The following is a 19,250-nucleotide window of genomic DNA, read 5'->3' as shown; positions in this document are numbered from 1 at the left end:
GAGAGTCCCATGGAGGGCACAGGTGCCCTGTGACCCAGGGCAGAGCCGCTTCCTTGCTGGGGAGCAGGGGCTTCCTGGCTGCTGCTGAGCCCCAGAAGCTACAGACTCAGAGCCCTCCTGCTTGCCCAGTTCTGCCGCAGTGTCCCCTAGGTTCTCTCCCTGGTCAGGAAGGGCTTCAAACTGCACAGACGCTCAGATCCAGGGGCAAGGGAGGGTGTGTGGGGAGGCAGCGGCCTGGTGGGCATGCTGGGGCCCGTGGCCATCCCAGAGGCCATCTTCACAGTGCTGGCCCCCCATGCACACAGCTGCTCTGGCACGTCAACTCGGTGGCTATCAGGTGCCAACATGAGCGACACGGATGCGTGTTGGACGTAGTCTGAATGATTCTTTGTCCTGCCTTACTTTTTGCAGCTCTAAGTCTTACAAGGACATGAATGTGACTCTCAACAGGTTTGTGATGATGCTGCCGGGAAGCACAGCTTGGTGCCAGACCTCAGTGCAGTGGGCACTGTGCCTTCCACAGGGTGTCAGGTCCTGGGTGGGGCACGGGGAGGGGCCAAGGACCCCGCAGAACCTCCCCGGACTTCAGGGCAGGACGATGCCCAGTGTCTGGTTTACATGGAAAGTCAAACAGGCAGAGCGTCTCGGAGCAGCTGAGCTCGTCTGAAAGCCAGACCGCTGGGCACAGTCCCTCCCGGACCCCAGGCACAGGAGCCAGTCTGCCTCTGCCAGTTGCAGAGCTTTCTCAGGTGTCTTGCTGTGGATCCACTCACCTGGACAAGACCCTGGCTCTGGGTGCTCACTGAGTTCTCTCCCAGCAACACCCTGGGCACTGGGGAGGCAGCGGAGCCTTGCCCTAGACTGCCTGCTCCTGCAGCTGCCACTCAGCCTCTGGCTTCCTCCCCTTGGAATGACAACTACGTGCACCACACTCACACAGTGGGCGAGGACTGAGCAAGGGCTCAGTCCAGCAGGTGTGCACAGAGCACGGGCACATGGATCTGCCACTCTTGTGAGACTCCACTGTGGGGTTGTTCAAAAAAGGTGCACATCACGAGGTTCATGTTCTTAATCAGTGTAAGTTCATAGTGTGATTTGGGAGTGTTCAGACATTTTAGCATAGAATTCCTTATAACTCCACATGTATTGGAACTGAGTATCACAAAGAAGAGTTGAATCTGCTGATACTTATGATCAGTATTGGCACTTAGCATCCCAACTCAGAGGACAGCTGCCAGGTGTCTGGTGACTGATGTCATAAAGGCCCACAGCACCCTGGGACCCCTGGGGGCACATTGAGAACTGCTGCTGCAGTAGCAGAGACAGGAACAGGGTGTATCACAGGAGCCAGGTAGCCCTATGCTGCCACCTCCCTGTGGCTCAGACCAGTGGGCAGCTGAGGGTACAAGGAGTCCCAACAGCATGAATTCCTCTGGTGGAGAGAAGTGGCCATGTTCCACTGAGGAGGCAGGGCTGAAGGACATCTCAGGCTTTTGGCAGCGTCACCGTGTGTTCGCATGTCACAGACTAAGATCGTCTTTGACTCAGACATATGTGGCCGTTCAAGTCCCAGATTGTAGCCCCTGGCCTCGTCTGCATTTGGTGATCCATGGCCTGCAGCACATGGGCAGCTCTTCTGCTGTGACCGTGCTGGGGTTCCAGATCCAGTAATCAGGCTGAAAGTAACTGAAAAGTGCCAGCATTCCCAGCAGGCTGTTCTACATAGAAGGTACTGGACCAGTTGGTCCCAGCCTCCTGGAGACCTTTGGTGGATGCTCCAAGGTAAAGGGCACGCTCCTCCTGGTCTGGCCCTGTCTAGCCCCTCTGCCTGACCTTGCAGCTGGTCACTGAACCCCGGGGCACTCTCAGCAGACTCACTCTTGTTCTGCGGGACCAGGCCAGGGCCTCACTGGCTGAGACCTGGAATAGATGACGCAGCAACATGGGTCACCTTGCTGTTCCCTGAGCCGAGCCTGGGACTGCGGTCGGACTTCAGGAACACCCACCCGGTCCCAGCTGGGCCCACAGGATTGATCCTGGACGTGAAGCAGCATGGACTTGGGGCTGGGGGCTCGGATGGTGGTCTGTGCCCACCACCACTTACTGCAAAGCCCCCATGGGGCCGCCCATCTCTGTGGCCATCTCTGCAGGAGTCGTGTGCGCGATGCAGGGCCCACGGAGTGATTGTCAGCAGCTGGCTCAGCTCTGCTGCTCTGAGGATCCAGATGAGGGGATGTGGCTACGCTTATGTCCCGCGTCCTCCCCTGTAAACTGGGGCAGTGACAGTAAGTTGTGAGCTGAGACCCAAGTAGCTCCTGGAGCAGACGTGTGCCCAGCGTGGACCAAGCCTTCAGGGAGGCGGAGGGAGAGCCCTGCAGGAGGAGGGGAAGGGCGTGTTCCCATGTGGAAAGGGCTGTAGAAATTCTTATTTCCTTTACATCCATAGACTTGAAAGATGGGCTTTCTGTGGGTGATCTCAAGAGAGCTGGCCATCTCTGAGTCACTTCCTTGCAAACACAGCGTACACTTTTCTTTGTCCCGTGGCAGGAGGAGGCCAGCTCTGGTGCAGGCCAAGGCTCACAGGCTCCTGCTAAAAGCAGCAGCTGTCCCAAGAACACAAAGGGCCCCATCAGAGCTGTACCCAAGATTGGGTGGCTTCTCGTCCTTCCAAATGGCCCTGCCCTGGCAGCTGTCTTCTCCTGGCATTTCATGATTCCTTGAGTCCTCTTGTAGCAGCTCCTGTGAGGAAGAGCCGGCGAGGTCAGAGGGACTCGGGAATCACTGGTGGAGCCTGCAGGCTTCGCCTCTTCCTTGCCGTGACAGTAAGGGACCTTACGCATAGGACAGTAAGGGATTTACGCAGAGTCATCCCATCCTCAACAGCTTCTCCATCCAACACGCACGCACCTGCAGGAGAGAGGGCAGCGGCATCTAGTGCTCCGGGTGGGACAGGACCGCACTTGCCGGATCCAGCCCTCACAGGAAGCTGCAGGCTGGGCTCTCTTCTCAGTCTTGCGGTCACCGTGGTGGATAAAGGCTTGGCCTCAATGTGGGACTTTCTGGAAAGTGTGAGCTATTGGGTTCTTTACATAGGCATCTGGGTATGAAGTAGACCAGTGCTCTTAACTTGTTCAAATGCCTCCAGTCTACCAACGCTACAGAATTTCAAAGGGAAATAAAGGAACATTTCTGTGCATACATTTCAGGATGATTTTCTGTTTCCCTCGCTGATCCCTACAGGTCCTATTTAAAGACAAATAGAGGCCCTTGAGTACAGACAGGGGCCATGGCTTGGCTCAGCACAGACCAGCCTTGGGAGGGTGATGGGAGCTGCTAAGAGCCTGAGGTCACTGTGTGGAGGCACCTGGACAGATCCACTGCCCCATGGCAGGGAGGGCAAGCAGCCCTGGGGGCTCTGTGCTGGGGCCTGGGCAGAGGGCGGGAGACTCAGGAAGCACAAGGCTAATGAGCAAAGGAGAGACTGGAAGAAATGGGACAAGGTAACCATCGCCATCCCGGAGCCCTGTCTGTGAGGCTGGCTCTGGTAGAGGAAGCTGGGAGGTTGGGTTTTGACACAGCATCCCTCTGTAGGTTCCGGAGCACGGGAGGGGGTGGGCTAGGGAGGGGACTGTGACCTGGGAGCAGCTCCCTAGCGGATCCCCAAAACCTCTGCAAGGTCTTAGTCCGGGCCTGGTAGGATGATTTCCTCTCCCCTGTCCAGGGTCTAGGATTCGTGTTTCAGATCAGAGACGATTTATAGGTCAGAAGTGACTCTAACTCTGGATCTTTGCTATGATAAATAAGGGAGGAAATAAGTCAGAATGAACATCTGCAGTTTTCATTTTCTTTCTGGAGAGACTGGACCCAGCCATTTTATCCAACCCTTCCCCTTTTTAAATATGGACCTCAGTGAGAGCGTCCGGCATTGCCCCGGAAGGGCTGGTGCTCAGCGTGATGCCGCTCAGAGGGGCGGGGGCTGGGTAAGAGCAGGTGCCCCGCACCTGCACCAGAGCACCCCCCCCCCCCCCACCGCGTGCCCTCCAGCAGGCAGGCAGCTCTCTGGCTCTCTGTTTCTCCTGATGAAACCATTTTCATTCGTCTTGTTCTGCTGTAAGGATTGCAGGGGGCATGCTTAGTTCATGAAGGCAGTGACCTTGGATCTGAATTCTTATCTTAAAAAATCTTTCTTTGGAATTAAATTATAAGCAGATCATAAATAGAGGCTGCTTATGGGCAAAGCCTTAGCACTGAAAATGCTGCTTTGATCTTTTACTGAAAGTGGACATGCGAATCACGTTCCTTCATTAAAACTGTGAGTCTCAAGGTCTTCCCCCCACCTCCCCCTCTCCTCCATCTGCCGTTTCGAGCAAATCAAAACCTAAAGAGGCATTTTCTTTATTTTACTTCTTGCCTTCTTTGATCATCTCATCTGTTATGTGATTAAGAGGAGAACCACAGAGACGCCCTGACTGGTGAAGACAGCCTGCGTAGAGAGCCAGTGCTGCGACAGTCCTGAGCCGGGAGGCCCCTGTGGACAGGGCTGCGGCAAGCGCAGACATAGGCTTGTCTCCAGCATCACCCAAGGGCTGGCCAGAGACGTGCATCAGGCACACCCAGCACGCGGAAGGGAACCCTGCACAGATGCACCACGCTCGCCACTCTGAACAGGAGGATCCCGTGCCCCCGTGCCCTCCTGCTGGGCAGGTCTGGGACACTGGCTTGTCACGGCCGTCGTCGTGTAGTTAGGAGTGGAGTAGTGACACCCACCGTTGGCCATCGTGGTCACCAGGAGCTAAAAGCATCTCAGCTAAGAGGGAACAGGGATGGAGGTGGGCCTGGACACACGGGTGCTCGTACAGCTCCGCCTCACGTCGGGGGGGATGCTGGAGGAGGAATCTGCCCACAAGCCCCATCCTGGCCTAAGACCCGCTGGCTCCCCTCTGCCTTGTTCCTGCCACGTGACCCCAGCACGGCACTCGGCCTGACTCCAAGGCTACCTCTGCAGCCTCGGCTGGGGAGCCTCCTCTGTCCGAGGTCTGACCCTCTCCCCGGAGCCTTCTTCCTCTGTCTCTTTCCCAAATTCTTCCCGATGACCATGTTTGCTGGTTTGCTCACTGGTTGATTCCTGGTGTCCCAGTGGAACTCAGGCTCAGGGAGCCAGGGGCTTTCTCCTTGCTTGCCAGAAGACGCTGGCCAGATGGAAGCCACAGTCCACTTTTGAGAGGATGGATCCATAGGTCTGCCTCAGAGGTGGACAGGGCCCAGGGATCTCCTCTAGAGGTGGGCGGCCCTCGGACCCCTCCAGGGGCTTCCTTCATCCTCAGCAGGTGCTCTGCAGCAGGTCCGCCCACGCAGTCGTGCAGCCTCGCCGTCCTGCTGGGAGTGCCTGTGCTCTGGGAGTGACCGCTCTGGGTCTTGTGAGTGCCTGTGCTCTGGGAGTGACCGCTCTGGGTCTTGTGAGTGCCTGTGCTCTGGGAGTGACCGCTCTGGGTCTTGTGAGTGCCTGTTGGAGTCACGTGCTCTCATCTTTCTTGCACAAACAAGAACACCAGGATGTCCTCGCGGCAACAGCAGAGGCCCCCGGTGGCAGGGGCACCCAGGTGATGCTGAGCCCTGCCTGCCTGCCCTGCCGTGCTAGCAGGCCCCGGCCACGGTGGGCTCACCTGTTGGAGCCAAAGACTCAGGAGGGAGCAGCACCCGGCCTCGGGTAACCCCAGGACCTGGGAGGTGGGAGCGCGAGCCAGGCCAGGCGTGAATCTGCTTTTCCTGGAAGTGAGGCTGCACGTATCCTGGGGGCAAACTGAAGGGAGTCGGAGGGGCCCACGGAGGCACCATCTGGGGCCAGTATGGGGCCGGCTGAGGAAACGAGGAGGCACTTGTGAGCCTTCCAGTTGTGATTGCAACAGTAATTGGGACTTGGCACCGGACACCGGAGGTAAACAAACTAGTCCATGCGCGTCAGAGCCGCAAGCAGGCTGCGAAACCAGGCCGCAGCCCACAGCCAAGGGCAGTGCATTCAGGGGCAGCGGAAATAAGCAGGCCACAGGGAGCTCACCAAGAGGCCAAACTGGGGACACGGGTGGCCTTACAAGACTGTGATAAAGTTGGGAGGACCTGTCAGCTGTTTCTAAGTTAGACCAGCTCGAGTCCACGTCCGCTGGACGCGAGAGCTCCACCGCCTGAGGCACTCCGGTGGTCTCACCCTCGCTCCTGAAGAGAAGCTTCCTTTGCCAATACAGCCAGCCCGCAGGCCCCAGTGTCAGTACAAACAAGGGGAGATTGTGCGTGTGCTGTTGAACTTGGGGACGGCTGCTCATGTTCCCTCCGTGTCCTGACCCCCAGCTGAGAGCGGTCTTCCCCAGGGAGTGCGTATCGGGGAACAGGGGGTCCTCCTGAAGAAGGAAGGCGAGGGGAGCGAGTCACTGCAAGGCTGCAACCACTGGAGACTCCAAGTCCCTTCCTCACCAGCTGTCCTGTGAGGAGGAGCCCACGAGAGCCCCAGCATCACACGGCCTGCCAACGCGTGCCCTGCTGTTTTACGGGTCTGCAGAGCATTCGGGTGGGGTTGTCTGTAGTGGGTCTGGCTTGGTAGGACTCTAGAAGCTTTGTCTGAGGTGTGCACTGGGAACATTCTCCAGTCTGCGGCCTGCCTCCCGCTTTCCTGACGGTGTCCTTTGGTCAGCACTTGTTTTAAGTTTTAATGATGTCCAACTCACCAGGCTTTCTGCTGTGGTCACTCTGCCCAAGATGTCATCTAGCCCAGAGTCCCCCTGGTATTCCCTGCATTTTCCAGTAGAGTCTTCACATTTCTATCTTTATGGTGGCATCTCTGATTCACCCAAGCAGGCTCTGGGTGGCATGCTGGCCTCTTCCCGTGGGTGGCTAGTGGACATCCCTGTTCTAGAACCTCCTAGGTCAGTGCCCGGTGCTGGTCCGATGGCAGCTGGACATGCACTTTCCGTGTCGTGGGCTCTCTTCTTTCCTTCCGTCTGTTTACCTGTCCTTTAGCACTAACATGCTGTCCAGGCAGGGTTTATAATAACTTCTCAGACGTGGGGATGTTAGTCCTCCAAGTTTGTTCTTTAGAAGGAATAATACTTTGGATCTTCTGGGTCTTTTGCATTTCCATATACACTTTAGAATTTAAAACGTCAACTTCTACTAAAATGAAGTCCCTGGGATTCTGATAGGAACCGTCTTAGACTCATTGATCACTTTGGGGAAGTCGCTGGGACGGCATTGACCTTCTTACCATTAGCCTGCTACACCTTTCCACCATGGCAGCTTCCTTGGATTTTTCTTAGCAATGCCTTTTAATTTTCAATGTTTTCACAAGTTTATTTGTAAGTATTTTATATTTTTGATGTTACAGCAAAGGATTTTGATTTTTCAATTTTCCGACTAACGGTACCATATGTAGAAGAGGCATGGTCTTTTTTTTTTTTTTTTTTGTAGCTACTCCTGCATTTTTTCCCTTTGGTTTTTACATACTTGACCCTGTCCTGTGTGATTAAAGAGCTTTGTATCTTTCTTTCCAATCTTTATTGCAGTCTTTTTCTTGGCTTTATTGCATTGCCTAGGACGTCCTCCATAATGACAAAAAGTGGTAAGGTTGTCCCCAATCTTAGAGTGAAAACATGAAGCCTTTCACCATTGGGGATTTTAAAAATATAGTTTTTACCAGATGAAGATTCATCTTTTGTGGACAGTTTTCTAAGAGTTTTGCCATTTAAATAACAAAGTTGTCATCTTAATAAAAATGAACTAAGTCCTCCTGTCAGAAGACTCTTAGGACACAGTGTTCCTGCAAATCAAGGAGCCACTGAGTGCCAGGGCAAGTGCTCCCCAGGCCCCTCGAGGAGCAGGACATTGGTCCTTCTTGCTATTCCAGCAGCTTCTCCGGCCACTCCCTGAGGCAGGTCTGATGCCTTCTGGTCTGTTGGACGTTGTAGCAAAATACCTTGCTGGAGTGGCTTCGGAGCAACATAAACTCGCCCTTACAGTCCTGAGGGCCAGAAGTCCAAGGTCACAGCACAGCATCCTGTTGTGTGGCCAGGGTTCATTTCCCATTCCCAGGTGGCACTCTCCCCCTGCGCCTCACCTGGTGGCAGAGGCAAGCAGCTCCCGCTGACGTCCCACGAGGCTAACCACCTCCCAGGCCCCTCCCTACCTGGAGTGAGGATGCGAGTGTGGGGGGCACATGCATTCAGAGCAGGGAGGGTTCTGTGGCCAGTGACTCCCACTGCTTACAGGAGGCAGAGAGGCCACATGGCCAGGCTGGTCAGAGCAGAGTCTCCACCCGATGTGTCTTCTGATGGTCTCCTGTTCTCCATCGCACACAAAGTTCCAAAAGAATTATCATAGAATTAAATAAGACTCTTGGACATCAAAAATTAAGTTTGCTTAATTTGCTCGTTGTACTCAGCGTAGACATAAATAAGAAGATAAGCGTGACTAGTAAACAGAACCCACCAGTATAAATTAGACATGGGATAAGGTAAGTATGAAGCACACTGTGTCTCGTGCCGATTTATTTAATAATTGAAGCTATGAGGGTGATGTGTGGGCTCGCTCCCGATATCTGCCATGAATTTCTGAAGAACTCTTGAGGCGTTGCAGCTGCTGAGCAACGGTTTTAGGCAGTCCCTTACAAGCCAGGCACGTCTGGAAGGCCACCAAGCATTCCAAGGACAGAATATGTGGAGGAGGCCTGCAGGGCCCGTGACAAGAGTGACGCCACCAGCCACCCTCTGCACCAGGAACGTCCTCAAGGACAGATCCCATCAAACCTGTGGTGACATGCTCAGGTCTTGAGAGGCACCCTGGCAGGGCACAGGCAGCCAAGCAGAGACCCCGGGAGCTGGACGCAGAAGTGGTGGAGCCCGTGAGTGCTGGAGTCGGAGTCCTGGGCCCTCGGCCGGGGTGCAGACCCGGGGGTCCAGTGAGTCTCAAGGGCTGCTGAGTCCCTGAGCTCCCTGGGAGCCGGCACCTCCGGAGGCAGCCACCTCTGGACTGTAGTCGAGCTTCTCACCAAGATGGCCGGCCACCAAGCTCCCAGGCCCCGCATGCAGGGCTTGGAACAGGCCTCAGCATTGCCCCTGGAATCCGGCTCCTCCTCCAGGAGGAGGAGCATCCTGGGCTTTCTTTTGACCCCTGCCCCTTTGGTTGTCACATGATTTGGATAGCTGGCAGGCACAGGGTAAGCCACTGACATCTTATGCTAGTTTGGGAAATAAACTTTTTTTTCCCCCCAAATAGGCATTTTACTAACCTTACAAAGGTAGTTTTCTAAAAATAAAAAGTTGTTCTATGGTTGTAAAACTTGAAATTTATGGAGGTAAACTGGAATTGGAATCGTGTTTTCTTAGCCTAATATTTAGTGAGAAAATATGGAGGAAGACTGTCACCAAAGTGCTAATTATGTGTCCAGAGCTTGCTCCAGGAGGCGCACAGCCAGAGACCAAATGCCCAGGGCGGCCCCCGCCATACTCAGGGCAGGGCAGCTGAGCGGCAGGACCGGAGTGGCAGAGTCAGCCCCAGGAGTGAGCAGAGCTGCCTCCCGGTGCTAAGGGCTCAAAATCTGCTTTTAGGGTCGCGACTCCTGTTTTTCTTTATACAACTCTTTGCTCTTTGTATCTCTGTGTCTAATAGGCATGTCCCAGGTTTACGCAGTGGCAATGACGATACCATAGACAGTTTGTCACCACATCTCGCTGACTTCATCCGCCCAGTGGGATGTGGACTGTGCTCATGAGATGGGTCTCCTGCTGACATTCTAGCAAGATGCTGATCTGGGGCTGGAAGAGCTGCTTGGAGCCTCTGGCCGCTGGTCCAAAGCTTGCTTTAAGTCCTCCTGTGGCCGTCAGGGGTGCTGGGTTTGTTGTCTCTGCTCAGCAAAGAACTGAAGAGCAGGACACAGAGCAAAGGTGACAGAGACACAGAGACTTCTCCGCAGAGAGGGCCCCAGGGCTGGGAATCCAGGGGAGCTTTGGTCTATTTATGGTCTCTGGAATTCCCTCCTTTCCTGTCTCCTCCCCCGTCCATGTGCTCCTCGCTGTTACTGATTGGTGTCCCCTCTGTCCACTTGGCTGTTTTGGTTTCTGCTGGATCCCCCACACAGAGCACGGGTACAGAAGGGTCCCCGCTTGTGTCCACAAGTGCTTTCACCAAGCAGGAAGTTGACCTCACCAGGGGACCCTCTGCATGCCCCTCCTTCCTGAATCCACCCACCCTCCCTCACCATCTTTCCCTGGCTGCCTACGCCCTTCCCCGCCTCCCCGTCCCCCCCTGATGTCTGTACCATGTGCTCTCCATTCACATCCTAATTCTCCAGCCGCGAGACCTCACTGGAGAGTCTGACTTTTTATTCACTCTCAGTACACAGAGCCCTCTTCTACCAGAGAGAAAGTCGCTCTTTGATTCCACCATCAATTCCAAGTAGCATCTCAACTTCTCTTTCTCTGCTGTGGTGTGTTTGGCAGATGGGAGATCCTTACTGGTCAGCTTCTCCTGGACGTGTCCAGAGGCTCCTTCTGACATCTGGTGTGCTGAAAGGGCCTTGCAGGTGAGGGCTGGTTCTGTGGGAAGAGCTAGGCTGGAGCAGCTCCCCATACTCAGCCCAGTTGTTCCTGAGAGTGGCCGAGTAGTCCCTGCAGAAGACAGGCGGGCTGGGCTGGTGAGGGGACCGCGGCGTGAGCTGCTTCTGCCTGGCCTGGGTTCCGGGTTGTACTGATGGGTGTAAAGATCCCGGCCTTCTCTGCGGCTCCTCCCAGAAGAAAGCAAGGTTGCATTCTCTAGTTATCTCGATTCCCCACCAGAACCAGGTCGTCAGACAGAATCCCACAGGGCGGCCGTCTTCATGGCTCAAGGTGCCTACAGGACTTCAGGGCTTCTTCTGACTCTGCTGCAATATCTTTGATACTTTATAAGATGCTCAGAAGGCTTTAAGAGGCTGTTGACTTAATGAGTCCTATTTTGCTCATGGGGATCCTGCAAAGATGACATAAAATCCTCAGAAGGGTCATTTCAAGAATTTTCCAGAACCACTTCCATAGATACAGTATGTCCTTGGATGGAGCACAGAAAGTATTTTGTGGCCAGATAATCACACTGTAAATTCTGTGCACTCATAAAAATTCTGACCAAGTGCCAAGCAAACACTACAGTGAGCCATGAGTGTCCAGAGACGTCTGCTGGAAGAGAAGTTGCACCCTCATCACCTGGTGCGCCATTCCACTTAGTTATGTACTGACAGCACAGAGGACTTCCTTCCACAGGGAGGACTTCCTTCCACAGAGGACTTCCTATCACAGAGAGGACTTCCTTCCACAGAGGACTTCCTTCCACAGAGAGGACTTCCTTCCACAGAGGACTTCCTATCACAGAGAGGACTTCCTTCCACAGGGAGGACTTCCTTCCACAGAGGACTTCCTATCACAGAGAGGACTTCCTATCACAGAGAGGACTTCCTTCCACAGGGAGGACTTCCTTCCATGTAGAGGACTTCCTTCCACAGAGAGGACTACCTTCCACAGAGAGGACTTTCTTCCACATGGAGGACTTAGAGAAGATAATTCCACAGGGAGGATTTCCTTCCACAGAGAGGACTTTCTTCCACATGGAGGACTTAGAGGAGATAATTCCACAGGGAGGACTACCTTCTACAGGGAGGACTTAATTCCACAGAAGGACTTCCTTCCACAGGGAGGACTTCCTTCCAGGGAGAGGACTTCCACAGAGCAGTGATCTGTTGCCTGCAAAAACATAGAGTTCAACCCATCTTCCTTAGTTTCTTCACGTGGTCTTAAAGTAACTTTTATAGCAATTTGGAAAAAGACAGTTCTGTGGAATTGTCTTTTTTATTTCTTGCCTGTTTCCCAGTCACCGTTGGGCAGTGCCTCTTCAAGACAGCCACGTAACTCGTGGTAGATTTCTCTGTTTATGTGTCTGTGCATTTGCTGAGCTGTAGTCACACTCAAATGTGCAGAAACAGGAAACTTACATTTTTTTCCTTCTTTTCTTGTTACAAACCAGTTTTAAGCACCAACTTTGAGATTTGAGCGATCCCTTTTCTCTGAGGCCACCCTTCAGCAGTCGGTCTGGAGAGACCCCGGTGTGGTTCCGTCTTCCTCAGCCACGCCTGCCAGTGGAGGCCACTGCAAGGGAATCACTGTCGCACTTTCTGAAGAGAAGCCTAAGGGGAAATACGAAGACTTTCTTGTTCTCTTCCAGTGAATACACACAAATCATATGTTTTGAAAATCTAATGACGACATTTGGGGATACAGGTAGTAGATGGTAATCATAAAATCATCCATGTGGTCACGCCATTGTAAGGGGAACCACTGGTGAAGGCAGAGTCTGGGTCTGCTCTACCTTTGGACACCCTAACTATGATTTGCATCTCAGAACAAGTTGCGTGCCTTGTCTACACAGGTATTATGTTAGCATTAGAAAAATAAAAAACATGACAGTGTGTTGAGAGCCACAGCCAGTCGGAATGGCCCCTGGCATTTTGCCAGAAGTAATGGTTGTGAGGGGAGCCATTAAGACGAGGCTGGATTGAAACAGGCTGTGTATTCGATTGTACGTAGACCCCTGCTGTCCGCCTCCGGTGCCTGCTAGTTTGGAGTTCTCGTGGGGATTCCTAGGGAGTTCCCGTTGGTTGGTGAAGTTCCGGTGGAGGGAGTTCCGGTTGGTGTGTGGTGTCCCTGAAGGGCCGCGTGGGTGGCGTTCGGGGGAGTTCGGAAATGAAGTTTGTTCCTGCTTGAGTGGCTCGTGATTTGTGCCCAGCCAGACTGCGGCAACAGTGAACATTGGTGGAACATGATCCATATGCCACAGCTTGCCTCCGTGGTCTCCCTGAGCCTCAGGACAGTCCCCTGTGTCCCGTGTGACAGTCACCTGTGTCGGGGTGTCCATGTGGTGCACTGCATCTGCTGCCTCTGACTGGGCGGGGCTGGAGCGAGGGCCCTGCAGCAGCTTCCTGTGTGACCACGCTCACACTGGTACAACCTGGGACTGGAGTCGGCGGCGCCTCTTCCTGTGGGTGTAAAGCACAGGCTATGGAAGACCCTTCCCGTTTGGGAGAGAGATGCTGGCCGCCCTCGGCCACTGCACCTTGCCAGTGTGTCTTTCAGCCTGAGTGGAGACTTCTGGCTATTCTGTGGTGATCCTGCTGTGGCCACAATCAGTCAGGGTGGGCCTTGGTCCCTAGATGCCCGCTGGCTGGAGCTCAGGTGTGGGCCAGTCAGGAGCACACATGTGTGTGGTGGCAAACACAGGGATGCAGGTCAGACGAGTTAAACCCAGGAGGAGCTGGCTGCGCTGGAGGTGGGCTGAGCCTTTGCACACTGAACGCAGGCCTCGGGGACTTTACCTGTCCTTGTTTAACGCCTGTGTGAGTTTTAGAACTCTCGTGGCTCATGCCGGGCACACAGGACTAAGTACAGGTTCCCGACACCACTGCTGTCTACTGACCACCGGTGACATGGCTATTTAAGGAGCACCACAGTTGAGCTGCATTATTCAGGGGTGACCACATTGTGAACATTGAGAACCTGTCCTCCTGAGGCTGGATCTCAAGGGGGCTCTGGGGGAAAAGTGGATAATTTCTGATACCTCAGGGAGCTCTGAACCCTGAAGAATGGCATGCTGGGAATATGGGCAGTCCCCTAGGGTGGACCCCACCCCGAGCTGCGGACGCTTGGCAGCCTCCAGGCTGTGGCTGAGGCCTGGAGAGATCCGGGTCCCTCCTCAGTCCTGGCCTCCCATGCACCAGGGAGGACGTGGCATTGTTCACTCAGGACATGTGTCAAGGCAGCGGTGCTGCCTGGGAGCTTCCCTGTCCACTGCTTCAGATCAGGGGCCACACCCTCTGCTGCTCAGCCTCCTCTGGGTCCCCTGGCATGTCCACAGCCCTCTCTGAGCCTCGCTTCCTGCCCTTCCAGCTGTGCCTGGGGGCCAGCTCTGGTCTGGCCGGCTCCTCAGCCCTGCTCACCATCTCTCCCTTGCTTCTCCTCCGCAGTGTCCTCCTGTGACCAGGAGCACCAGTCCGCCCTGGAGGAAGCCAGGCAGCCCAAGAATGACAACGTGGTGATCCCTGAGTGTGCCCACGGGGGCCTCTACAAGCCAGTTCAGTGCCACCCCTCCACGGGGTACTGCTGGTGTGTGCTGGTGGACACAGGGCGCCCCATTCCTGGCACATCCACCAGGTAAAGCACAGTCCTGGGCCATGGGCGGTAGGTAAGGCGCTGGGTATGGAAACCAGGAGGGCAGGGCCACCTCGGCACATGCCATGGGCATGGCACCTGTTAGACCTGGGCCTCACACCCTGAGGGTCCATCTGTCCTCTGCTTGGGCTTTGGTTAGGAATGTGTGGTGTCTGCCATCAGACAGTGGGGGAGAGTGTGTGTCCTGAGCTCAACCGAGGCCCAGCAGGGCAGCCCTAAAAGCTCATGTCGCATCAGTGTGGCTGGTGCCAGCTTGTGCCTCGGCCAGCACGCGGGCCACAGCCCAGAGCAAGTGCCACTCCCGCTCACCCCTTGTGCCGGCAGAGGAGGCCAGACGTGTAGGGTGCCAAGGGGACCGGCGCCCAGGGGGCCTGCTGGGGTGTAAGGATTCTCGAATCCCAAGTCCTCGCTTTACAGAAAGTGGGAATATGGGAAAGCAGGAGCGATAACAGGAGCCCAGGATCTGATGCAAGACAATAGCTCCTCACTCCTGGTCCGGGTGCAAAGCGCCTCCGGCCCCTGAAGGCAGGGCTGCCGGCCAGGGGCTAGCACTGTCCTCTAGCAGCTCTGTCCTGACCGTGCCTTCGACTCTCCCTAGATTTATATCAAAATGGTTGACATGATGCACAGGCGTCAGCCTTCCGACACTCCCTAGATCATTCCCCACTTTCTCCAGTGTGAACCCAGGGGAAGGAGAGGGGCTAGCTGGCAGGACCCAGGAGATGGAGGCGCAGGTGACCAGCCAACGCCCACTCTGTTAAGGTTGAGCCCAACCTGGCCACCCTCTGGCCAGGAGTGGTACCATCTTCCGGGATCCCTGCTTGGAAATTGCAGTAACATCATGACATCAGAGCTGACCAGGGGGTCGTCATGCCCTGCCCAGCTGCATGGGACAGACAGCGTGTTCTGATCAGTGCCCATGGAGCCAGCCAGCTCAGAGCAGATCCCAGCAGGGCCCCAGGGCAGCAATGGGTCGTTAGGAGCGAGTGGGCTCTGCCCGGCTTGGAGACAGCATCCCCCTGTCCAGGGCTTTGGTGTGAGACCACTTCTGTCCCTGTGCATCGGCACCCAGAGAGCAGTTTTCTGGGAGACCCGGAACAAGTGCTGCATGCTGGGAGCTCTGGCCTGCTCCCCCACTGGGCTGTGCCAGCCGCAGCCCTGGCCCGACCTGCGGCTCTGCAACAGGGAGAAGTGTCCCTGGCAGGCGTTTTCTTAGTGCCGGCCAAGGAAAACCTTGATGCCATCAAAACCAGAGCTGCTCCAACTGGCTCTGGAATCAACAGTGCTCTCCCTAAGGACCCGCGAAGGCTGCTGTGTCCCCATCTGCTCTCCTGACACACCCTCCCCCGGCCACCCTCATCTCTTCCGCCCCCTTCATCCAGCTCAGGACTGATTCGGATTCTGATTCTCCCAGGCACCTGAGGGCGGGGCAACCCCCTCTTCTTCCCCTTTCAGGAGAGGACATCACTTGGGCCAATGAGGGGCTGCTCAGGGGCTGGCTGCAGTCCTGTCCTAACCCTGTCTCCTCCCGCACACAGGGCACCCAGGGTCAGTCCCGGAGGCTCTGGGGGAGGATAGTGCACCATCCTGTGTCCCCTGGGGAGGGGCGGCTGACCTGTCCTGCATCCCACCTCTTCTCACGAGTTGCCCCCCCGCTCTGAGCAATGGGGTCTCCCGGCGGCTCTGGCAGTCGATGACACTTGTCTGTGTGCGTGTTCTCCTCTCCACTCTGCGGCTCTCGTCCCTGGCTCAGTCCCTGTCCTGCCTGGGCCTTCGAAAGCCTCCTGTGCAGCCAGGACAGCGGGTTCTGGGGAAGCTTTGCAGGAGGAAAGCCTCCCCACCTGCCTGGTGGGGACAGGGCTTCACCCCAGGGTGGCCCGTCACCGCAGTGCCAGGAGGAGGGGTCCCTGCAGGGGTGGCCTGTCACAGGGTGGTCAGGAAGGAGGGGTCCCCTGCAGGGGTGGCCTGTCACAGGGTGGTCAGGAAGGAGGGGTCCTCTGCAGAGGTGGCCTGTCACAGGGTGGTCAGGAAGGAGGGGTCCTCTGCAGAGGTGGCCTGTCACAGGGTGGTCAGGAAGGAGGGGTCCCCTGCAGGGGTGGCCTGTCACAGGGTGGTCAGGAAGGAGGGTTCCACTGCAGGGGTGGCCTGTCACAGGGTGGTCAGGAAGGAGGGGTCCTCTGCAGAGGTGGCCTGTCACAGGGTGGTCAGGAAGGAGGGGTCCCTGCAGGGGTGGCCTGTCACAGGGTGGTCAGGAAGGAGGGGTCCTCTGCAGAGGTGGCCTGTCACAGGGTGGTCAGGAAGGAGGGGTCCCTGCAGGGGTGGCCTGTCACAGGGTGGTCAGGAAGGAGGGGTCCCTGCAGGGGTGGCCTGTCACAGGGTGGTCAGGAAGGAGGGGTCCTCTGCAGGGGTGGCCTGTCACAGGGTGGTCAGGAAGGAGGGGTCCTCTGCAGAGGTGGCCTGTCACAGGGTGGTCAGGAAGGAGGGGTCCTCTGCAGAGGTGGCCTGTCACAGGGTGGTCAGGAAGGAGGGGTCCTCTGCAGAGGTGGCCTGTCACAGGGTGGTCAGGAAGGAGGGGTCCTCTGCAGGGGTGGCCTGTCACAGGGTTGTCAGGAAGGAGGGGTCCTCTGCAGGGGTGGCCTGTCACAGGGTGGTCAGGAAGGAGGGGTCCCCTGCAGGGGTGGCCTGTCACAGGGTGGTCAGGAAGGAGGGGTCCTCTGCAGAGGTGGCCTGTCACAGGGTGGTCAGGAAGGAGGGGTCCCTGCAGGGGTGGCCTGTCACAGGGTGGTCAGGAAGGAGGGGTCCTCTGCAGGGGTGGCCTGTCACAGGGTGGTCAGGAAGGAGGGGTCCTCTGCAGAGGTGGCCTGTCACAGGGTGGTCAGGAAGGAGGGGTCCTCTGCAGAGGTGGCCTGTCACAGGGTGGTCAGGAAGGAGGGGTCCCTGCAGGGGTGGCCTGTCACAGGGTGGTCAGGAAGGAGGGTTCCACTGCAGGGGTGGCCTGTCACAGGGTGACTAGGAAGGAGGGGTCTACTGCAGGGGTGGCCTGTCACAGGGTGGTCAGGAAGGAGGGGTCCTCTGCAGAGGTGGCCTGTCACAGGGTGGTCAGGAAGGAGGGGTCCTCTGCAGGGGTGGCCTGTCACAGGGTGACTAGGAAGGAGGAGTCCCCTGCAGGGGTGGCCTGTCACAAGGTGGTCAGGAAGGAGAGTTCCCTGCAGTCCCCAGATCATGCAGGGCCTGTGGTTCCTGAGAAACAGGAAGGAGAGGGCCACCCTCACTGCTGTCCCAGTGAGGAGGCACAGACAGACGGGAGCAAGCAGGGGTGGCCTCAGGGGTAGGACAGGAGCTGGTGGCCAGACTGGGTTTCCAGGTGGGGGCACAGGCATGAGGCTGTTGAGGGTCAGCTGGGGACAGGGGAAGTGCACGTGGGAAAGTCGCGCCTTGGGAGCAGGGTGTGGGCGAGCCTCAGCCCGGTGGGAAGCCACTGGGGGTTCAGTGGAGAGGGACAGCTCTGCCAATTCTGGAACCCTCCTGCGCCAGCGCCTCTGTTTTCCTTCAGTGAGCCTTGGAATGCCCTGAATGGTCCCAGCAGTGTCCTCGGAGCCGGGGATGCCCGTCCACCAGAAAGGCTGCCACCCTGCCCGTGAAGCTCCCCCCTAGCGAGGGAGCAGATGACACCAGAGGAGCCCGATGGGTCAGTGTTCTGGGTGGAGACAAATTCCCTGTAGGAAATGAACACAACTGGGCAGAGTGGTGGGTGCAGCCCACAAGGCCAGGGAAACCCCTGAGAGGCAGATGGCGGTCAGGGCCTCAGGTACCAGGGAGCAAGGGCTGGCCAGCCCAGCAGGGGTGAATGCTGCCCACACAGCAAGGTTCAGGTGAGCTTGACCGGGGCTGGCCATGTCACCAGGCGGCATGGAGGTACAGCAAGCTCAGTTTCAGTTGATCCCATGGCCTGGTGGTGTTGCCCGGGAGAATCTCAAATCTGCTCCAACAGCCCCCGTGTGTTAGCTTTGCCCTGGACAGGTTCCCCTCTTAGGTACAAGCAGCTGCAGAAGATCCAGGCATCCCACCCACGTGCCATAGTTCTCAGGGAGCCCCCTCTCTCTCTTTTGCTGGGGGGAAAAGTTTGTAAGAAGTCCCAGGTAGATTTAGTGCGTGGATAACTGCCCAGCAGTGGATCACCGGTGCTCAGCAGTCCGTCAAAAAACCAGGTCAGCAGCATCAGGGGAGAGAATAGCCTCACGGGTCTTTTCTGCTGCTGTGCCAGGGCTGGGCAGCCAGGGCACAGGGACAGCCACCCGCATGGCTGTTCACATCCTCTCCGTTGCCTGAGCACGGATCCTCACCGATGTCCCGAAGCTTGGGAGGTGTTCAGGAGGTGCTCTGCAGGTGGGAGGTGCATTGAGTGGAGCACTCAAGAGCTGGTTCCCTCAGTGATCCTGTGTCTTCTGATGGAAGAAAACGTGGAACTCTGCCAGTGGAACAGCTGTCAGTATCAAATGCCTCATCACTTGCCTATGTCCTCAAGCTAAAGAATCAAGGGCCTTTGTCACAGACTGGAGTGGAGTCCAGTGAGCATATGTCCTGCCCACTGAGGGACCAGCTCCTTCCTGGTTCTCCTGCCTCGGTGTCAAGATCAACCCCTTGGCCATAGTTTGCAGGTCCCTGAAGTTTGGGCCCAGGCCCCTGTGCAAGCCCAGGCCACCAGGCTGGTGGGATCCAGGCTGGGAGGAGAGGGACAGGTGTCTACTTGGCAGAGAGTAGGAATGAGTACTGGATCAGTAGGGGGCAGGTGAGACCCAGCTGCTACCCTGGAGCCAGAACAGACCCTTGTCCCTTGTCCTGAAAGGGCGCCTCTGTTCCTGAGTCTAGAGCTCTGTCCCGGTGGCCACAAAGGCATGAAACCACTTCTCCATGGCAGTCGGCCTGAGGTCTGACGGGCAGCCAGAGAGCAGAGAGATGTGTTTATTCTTTATGCAAATAAGTTGAACAGACACTGCTGAGAAGAGTGGAGACACGTGG

General features: G+C 56.4%; 1 protein-coding gene across 3 annotated transcripts in view; it reads left to right on the top strand.

Moving 5' to 3' along the window:
* The window catches only part of Smoc2 (SPARC related modular calcium binding 2), a 144,108-nt gene that overhangs the window by 88,120 nt on the left and 36,738 nt on the right, over nt 1-19,250 (top strand). For all 3 annotated transcript variants that reach the window (XM_046449355.2, XM_046449356.2, XM_046449357.2), the window contains exon 8: nt 14,027-14,213. In XM_046449355.2, the coding sequence (XP_046305311.1) occupies nt 14,027-14,213 (187 nt within the window). The remainder of the gene's footprint in view (nt 1-14,026; nt 14,214-19,250) is intronic.

Source organism: Marmota monax, unplaced genomic scaffold (genome assembly GCF_021218885.2).
Source record: "Marmota monax isolate L192 unplaced genomic scaffold, Marmota_monax_Labrador192_F-V1.1 WCK01_AAM20220418_F8-fsc00083, whole genome shotgun sequence".
In the NCBI taxonomy this organism is placed as follows: domain Eukaryota; kingdom Metazoa; phylum Chordata; class Mammalia; order Rodentia; family Sciuridae; genus Marmota; species Marmota monax.
Note: the sequence above shows the minus strand (reverse complement) of the source record. Positions and strands in the feature narration are given on the sequence as shown.